We start from the raw sequence: 7,575 nt of genomic DNA on the forward strand, positions 1-7,575 counted from the left end.
TCTTTAACTAATCTAATATAATCAGCTCCCTCTTCTTATCTCGAGTGCTTGCTACATTACGCCCTGTGCCAAACAGTAATTCCAGCCCATAACTAACAAACTATATCTCAGGCCCAAAGCACAACCCATAACATTACACCCCTCAAGACAACTCATCCTCGAGCTGTGATGGTGACTCGAGCTCTTGGCATTGTAGGACCGAAGGCGGCGATGGATGCAAAGATTCTTGTGCGTGCTCTGCAGGCTGCCAAAGAAGGTTGTCATTGCCCAGTGGTGGTGGAGAGAGCAGCACATGTTGTGCGATGATGTTGCCTTTGCCCACGTTGTTGAAGAAGGCAAACAAGGCTGTTCTCCATGGAAGGTGCAACAGCATCGGAGGAAGGTCGCCGAAATTCGAAGATGTGGCCGTGAGGAAGGAGAGGCGACCAGCGGGGCGCTTGACGGAACTCACGGAAGCCTTCTGCGACATGGCAGTGATTCGTGTTGCACATGATGATGAAGGAAGCGACACGGCTTACAACGGCCAATGCACGACCCACGAGGCTACGTGATGCAGAGGAGAGGCTGAGCGGATGAAGGCAGAGCAGGAGGCCGCGCTGGTGGATCAAGAGGTGGCACCGGTAGATGAATTCGGTGGAGGAGTGGGTGGTGTCGGGCAGAGTCTGGCAGGCGGGAGCTTCGATGGGCTGGCGACCGTGCGAGGCCAAGGGCAAGGCCGGGGTTGGAGGCAGAGGAGCGGTGAATTTGGCGCTGAGACGCGTTGAGGCGGCCGCAGTCGGAATGCATAGGCGAATCGGAGGCCGGATCTGGTGCGAAGATGCACGCACCCAACAGATCCATGTAAGGTCATGCGAGCGACACCAGGAAGGTGGATGAGCGGCGACGGGCGGGTCTGGTGGAGATCTGGCGGAGGCGGGAGATGGCACCAGTCGAAGCAACGACGACCGACGAAGCAACGATCGATGCTGTAGAGGCTGAGGCTAGAAAATCTAGCGAGGCATAGCAGCTTGTCAGGACCCTAACCTCAGGTTCCCTTATGCCTCATGTATCAGTCCCTGGATCAAGTAGCTGATACACGCAAAATTCAACAGAATGAATCAAATACATACTTTGAATGAAATAAAGTAAAATAATTACTTGAATGGCGCAAAAGATGGTCTGGTGGACAAGGATCCATGGCAGACCAGACAAGCAGAAGAGCCTACAGTACAGCGAAGCGAAACGAGCGATGCAGCCCAATGCCACATGCAACTCGGGTGCGGACGCGACCTTAGGCTTTTTCTCTTTAACTTCATCTGAGTTGAGGTAGATCTCCATCTCAACAACTAAAAGCAACAAGACTGAGTACGAAAGGTACTCAACAAATCATATACTACTTCAAAGGGGTTCATAGATGCACAATAGATGATTCAAGGATAAGACTTTATGGTTTAGTTTTAAACGTAAAATGGTTTATATATGTATTCAGTTGTATCCTCTACTATTGACTTTAAAACAGCTTAAATTCCAAAAAATAGGGTAACAAATTATATCTAAAGATTCTTCAGTCCTGGGAGGGGCTACACCTCACTCTACAGTCCCTATCATCACATATGGTGTACCTCTTGTACCACACATATTCTGACGGATTGAGCTAGCAACCTCATCACATACATCTAGTTCACATACTCACTTATTAAGACACACGCACCCAGAGTCTAATCAAGATGGTTACTGCTTTCGTAAGTTCATAACCGTAGATACGACTATTTGAATAGTTTTACACTCTACAAAGGTTGTACACTGTATCCACACGATATGCTCAGCCTCCATCCGTTGCGAGCAGAGGAGGAAATCATACCGAGACACTTCAATCACCTTTCTTGCCGGGCTTTTCTACAAGATACCTCAAGTACCAGAGGCCTTGTACTGAATGCCCCATTTTTAAGCCATTAGCCAGTTCTCGAAACATTCAAGAAGAGGGACAGATTACCACTTGACCCCTTACTGCTCCCCAGACTCCTAGTATGATGCAAAACCTAGTTCGGCGAAAAAAAAGTCAAGTCCTGCCCATATAGGACATATGATTGCATTGAGGTGGCTAAGTATGACGATGCAATGACTCGGTCCTTAAGTGGCTAGGGCAGACATCTTCTGGTAATGAATACCACAAAAGTAACTAAAGCCCTCAAGAACATCCTCGTCAAGAGTACTACTGTACCTACCCCCGTTAGAATAGTTTTCATCTATTTTTACACATCACTCTCCATATCCAACACTACATCAAAGATCTCACAAACATCACGGAATTTACAACCATCAAGGATTCATGGTATATCAGTTAATTTGATAAAGAGTGAAGCGATATCTCCGAAGAGATGCATTTTAAGGCAACATCTCCGAGGAGACGTATTCAATCCTAAGCATGCTAGATATTATGGCGTCGTCCAACGTTAATATAGTTAGCGACAAGTAAATCCTACGGTGATATATATTCTAGATGATGACATTTAAGGCATGATAATTATTTGATAGGATTAGTTATTATAAGCAGTTTGAAAGAAAATGCAATACATAGCATATGTGATAATAAGTCTAGTTTTAGTTGATCATGTAGATTATTTGAAAACATAGGTTCAATATGATCAAGACGATAGGACTTGCCTTCACGAAGGTCAATTCACGATTGGTCTTGTCGTTCGAGTCTCCCGGGTTCTTTATCATTGGGCCTCACCTTCAGCTCCTTCCTCGCGTTCTTGCTTAGAACCTTAACTTCGAGCCTATACAGATTAACGACGAAAAGCGCACATCGACTAAGTAATAGAATACCGAAACAAAACCAAGGGAAACACCAAAGCGAAAGAAGAATGATAGGTAAAACGACGAAAACTAACCTAGTGGAAGACGACATGCAACCTTAGCTAAGCGGAACTATCATACAAAGCCTAGCGAGGTTATTTAGCAAGGCGGTCAAGTTGACGCTTTTGAGTCAGAAAAAAGTTAGCACCTCTCTATGTTGGCCCTTTCTGAATTATTGTCCGACGTGGCAAGGTAGCTTATCAGTTGGAGCTACCTTCATTCCTCTCCGCCGTACACGATATCTTCCATGTCTCACAATTAAAGAAATGTCTTTGAGTCCCAACCGAAGTCATTGAGGTTGTGTACCAAGAATTGTAGCCAGATCTTTCTTATTGTGAGCATCCAGTCCGCATCCTTGATGAAACAGAACGGAATACATGACGTAATTCAATTAAGTTTCTTAAGGTCCAATGGAGTAATCACTCCGAAGATGAAGCGATGTGGGAATGAGAAGATCGGCTTCGTGCCGATTTCCCTGAGTTCTTCTCCACGTGAGTATTGCATTAGATTCCATTTCTCACAGTATGGTATATTCTCACAATGTGGTTCCTAGATTCGCCATACTCTCCCTGACTCGTACTGAATCTCAGGATGAGATTCTTTTAAGGGGGAGGCTTATCATGTCCCAAAACCCGGAATCACATAATTAAGCACAATTATGCTTCATAGGCGTCATGCTTAATTTTGAGCTATTTTGTAATAGAGCACTAGAACACTTCGTTTTGAGTCAATAGGATAAGAGAAAGAAATTCGGGAGAGAAAGAATCGAAACTTGCATTGAAAATATCTTGTCTCACTAGCAAATAGTCTCGCAAGGGTAAGTGTTCATGCATACCCCTACAGGGGATAGAGATACAAGTTGTTACTAGACAACCAGGACCCAGGGCTAACCAAGTAATATACAACTCAGACCTAGGTAGATCTGAATCTACCTCGATGACATTATCTGACTGTGGCACTAAAGTGGCAGCAAGTGGCCCTAGTGGAGTGACCGTAGCTGGTCGTTTGTTGCGGTGCCGCTCTGCCCAGGGTGTCAAGTCGGTCGTCGAATAGAGCAGCATTAAATGCATGTCATCTCATGGCAGGTAGAGGGCAGCCAGCGGGTCCCCCTCTGATTGATCTTTCTAAATGACCGATGGCTTCCCCCCAAAAGCTCCGTGAGACTCCGCAGGTTTCAGGGTGAGGCTCCGAGGCAACTTCGGAGCATATCGACTCCAGAGGGGTCCTGAGCCTAGGGTTCCACAGACACAGGCTGGTGGAGCCAGCGTTTCCTTGATAGCGAGCCCCTTACAAGAAGCAAACTCTCTTATCATGCAATGCAATATTCAGAGAATGCTTCCCTGCAAAAAAAATATTCAGACAACGTTTGGTTGTTCAGGTTTCAGAGCATGAAGATCTCATTCATTCTCATCAATCCCAAATTTTGAGTGGTTTGGGTGAAGTAACGCCAATGCAACTCTAGTCTCTAGGGCACATTCAGGCGTCCATTGCACATATCTCTAGACTTCCAGAGTGGCAGAGTCATAATTTTTTTGGAAAGACGGCAAGAGAGTTGCCGAGATATGATACAAGAAAAAACAAACAAACCCCGCTCACAACTCGGACAACCTCCTAGCAAAAAGGAAAAAGAACGCCCAGCATCCTCAAACGGGCAAAAAATCAGCTAGAGTACATAGTCACTGCTAACCGCCTTTGGTCAATATCTTCCTTTGCCTTAAGTGTGACCAATAGAGCATCAAGGGCTTCCATTTGGAAAAATTTGCAGTTATGCTCTTTTCATATGTTCCACTAAAAGTAGATGATGAAGCCATTGAAATCTCGTTGTAACGTTTTGTTGATGGTTCATCTCGTTTGATGCCACCGCTTTATCAGGCTTGTGTAATCTGCAAAATCCGGCATACTTTCCCATCCAAGCCAACATCAAAGAGGTGTGTCCATAATCAATATCTTCCTTTGTCTTAAGCGTGACCAGTAGAACATCAAGGGCTTCCATTTGGAAAACTTTGCGGTTACACTTTTTTCATATGTTCCACTAAAAGTAGATGACGAAGTCATTGAAATCTCGCTGTAAGACAATCTCTAACTATATTCTCTTCATTTCGTTCCCTTCTCGATTTTCTTCCCTATTCTTATTCCCTTTATTTTTTCTCATCTCCAACAACTTCCCTTCGAGGGGAATCACGAAAGGAAATGAGAGAAAATCTTGTCCTGAAGAGAATGATACTGGAATCCGTTCGTGACAGGAATCGTGAAAGAAAACCGTTGGAACGTTGAAGAAAACGAAAATCCCTTCACGACGGGATTTTCGTCGGCGACGAGAATCCTTTGGCATAGTCTAACGTTTTGTTGATGGTTTATCTCCCTTGATGCCACCGCTTTCTCAGGCTTGTGTAATCTGCAAAATCCGGCAAACTTTCCCGTCCAAGCCAACATCAAAGAGGTGTGTCCATAATCAGAACTGAGAACTGCGCCGTACTAGTTCGATTGACTTGGTTGCTTTCTACGGGCTTGCTGATAGTGCCACGTGATTACGTGAAAAATAAAGAGATCCTGCACATCAAAACCTTGGTGTCAATTCCTTCCTTCTGCGGCAGGATCTCAGAGAGCTCACACATGACATGCTTAAATTAATCTCTCTGCTTGTCAAGTGTCAAGCAGCAGTGGTTACGATTTGCAAGAACAGCTACTAGCTATCTAGTCTCTTTTGCCAGCAGCAGCATGTGCCCCAGTGGCTCACTTTATCATAGCCACGTCTGTGTGCTGACCAAAAGTGAGTGCCTCGGGTTCAGACTTCGAAATCTGCCCAATTACGCCCTCAAGTCGACCGGTTCAGTTTATCTATAGAATGGATTTTTTTAATCTATAGAATGGATTGATTCGGCCGTATGAATCACTGTTTCATAACACTGAAGAGATGCATGAACAAAGCAAGCAATGGCCGCTTTGGAACACTGGAATTTTGCTGAAGTTCCATGACAAAGCATTCGATTCTCATAGGAATCGAGAAAGATTTCAGTGTTCCAAGCGGGGTATAAAATGGAACCAAATCAATGTATCAAAGCAATCCAAAACGATGGAGCAGGCATTAAAAATTATCTACTATATTTCTGGCGTTCACAGCCCGATGGTGTGCAGCACGGCGGGGTTGACTGCGGTGGCGGCGCCGTCGACGACGAGGTTGTGTCCGCTGACGAACGCAGCCTGGTCGGACGCCAGGAACAGCGCCGCCTCCGCCACGTCCTCAGCCCGCAGCACCGTCCCGCGCAGCACGTTGTGCGGCACCGTCATGGCCTCCAACTCCTCGGGTCCCACGCCCATGAGCGCGCAGCTCATGGGCGTCGCCACGCCGCCCGGGGACACGCAGTTCACGCGCACGCCGTGCCGCCCGAGCTCCCCCGCCGCGGCGCGCACCAGGCCCAGCAGCGCGTGCTTGGACGCCGTGTACGACGCCGGGCCGAACCCGCCCTGGAGCGACGCCACGCTCGCCGTGCACACGATGGCGCCGCGGGTGCCGCGCGGCACCATGGCGCGCGCCGCGTGCTTCACGCACGCCGCCGCGCCGCGGAAGTTGACGGCCATCACGCGGTCCAGCGCGTGCAGGTCCATGTCCATCACCGACCCCGTCGGGAGCAGCACGCCGGCGTTGCTGAGCATGACGTCCAGCCGCCCGTGTGCGGCCACCACGACGCCCACCGTCGCCTCCACCTGCGCCTCGTCCGTCACGTCGCACCGCATGTACGTGCATCCGGCCGACGCGGCCACAGACTCGCCCAGCGCGTCCTGCACGTCCGCGATCACCACCGTGGCGCCTCTGGACGCGAACAGCCGCGCCGCCGCCTTGCCAATGCCGCTCGCGCCGCCGGTGACGATGGCCACCTTGCCGTCCAACCTGTTGCCGACGATCAAAATCCAACCATGTCAATGCTCGAGCTGCACGTACCTCTCAAGTCAAACTAAAAAAATAACACAAGCACTCACCTTGGCTTGGACATGGTCGATGCTAGCTTCGTTGGCGCATGGTTAGGGATGGGCTTTGGGTGTGATTATATAGGCCTTTGATTTCATTTAAAAAATCGTCAGCTTGGTCAAAATTTTAATGAAAAAGCACCACCTTTTTTAAGAGAATCGAGAGGACATGATTGAGCATTGTTACACTCACAATTAATACTAAATTAGTTCTAAATGTTGCACAAAAAAGAAAGCCATGCACTACTTTTCTTTGGAGTTGTAGCCAGTGCCATCATGCCTTGGGATTTTGATGGATCAATGGAGAAGAAGATCGAAGAGGAGAATCCGTGGACCCGACATGCGAGGAAGGAGAAGTGATTGAGTAGAGTAGCTGGTGCATGTGGAGGCCATGGATGAGTGCAGCCGATGAGGCAGACACAGCCACGGCACTCTCTCAGCTCTGGCTGGCATGCCTCCTCTGGCCCGGCCACTGCTCAGCAATGTAATTTAGCAGTATATTACTATAATCCATACAAGACTGTCATGCAACATCTCATATTGTTATATACTAACTCATGAAACAAAATAAAATGTATGCTCAAGAGCAAAATCTAGACGACGCGAAAATGAAACAGAAAAAGTGAGGAGAAATCTATAGTCAGATCTCAAATCTGCAATTCTAACTGCAGGGTCGTTGCTTCTCAGTTCTCAACGGCCATCACATTCTACTATAAAGTGCCTTAGATTTTAAATTCTGCAGAATGTTCGAACAGAAACGTGTAACTTACA

General features: G+C 47.4%; 1 protein-coding gene across 1 annotated transcript; it reads right to left on the reverse strand.

Annotated features, from left to right (window-relative positions):
* Positions 1-5,795: 5,795 nt before the first annotated feature.
* On the reverse strand, positions 5,796-6,910 carry LOC133911293 (short-chain dehydrogenase reductase 3b-like). The gene is made up of 2 exons (XM_062353490.1): positions 6,817-6,910; positions 5,796-6,727 (listed from the first exon to the last, which is right to left on the reverse strand). Exons 1-2 carry the CDS (start codon positions 6,828-6,830, stop codon positions 5,953-5,955), a joined length of 789 nt encoding a protein of 262 aa, XP_062209474.1. The 5' UTR covers positions 6,831-6,910; the 3' UTR covers positions 5,796-5,952.
* Between the last annotated feature and the right edge of the window lie 665 nt (positions 6,911-7,575).

Source organism: Phragmites australis, chromosome 3, assembly GCF_958298935.1.
Source record: "Phragmites australis chromosome 3, lpPhrAust1.1, whole genome shotgun sequence".
NCBI lineage: Eukaryota > Viridiplantae > Streptophyta > Magnoliopsida > Poales > Poaceae > Phragmites > Phragmites australis.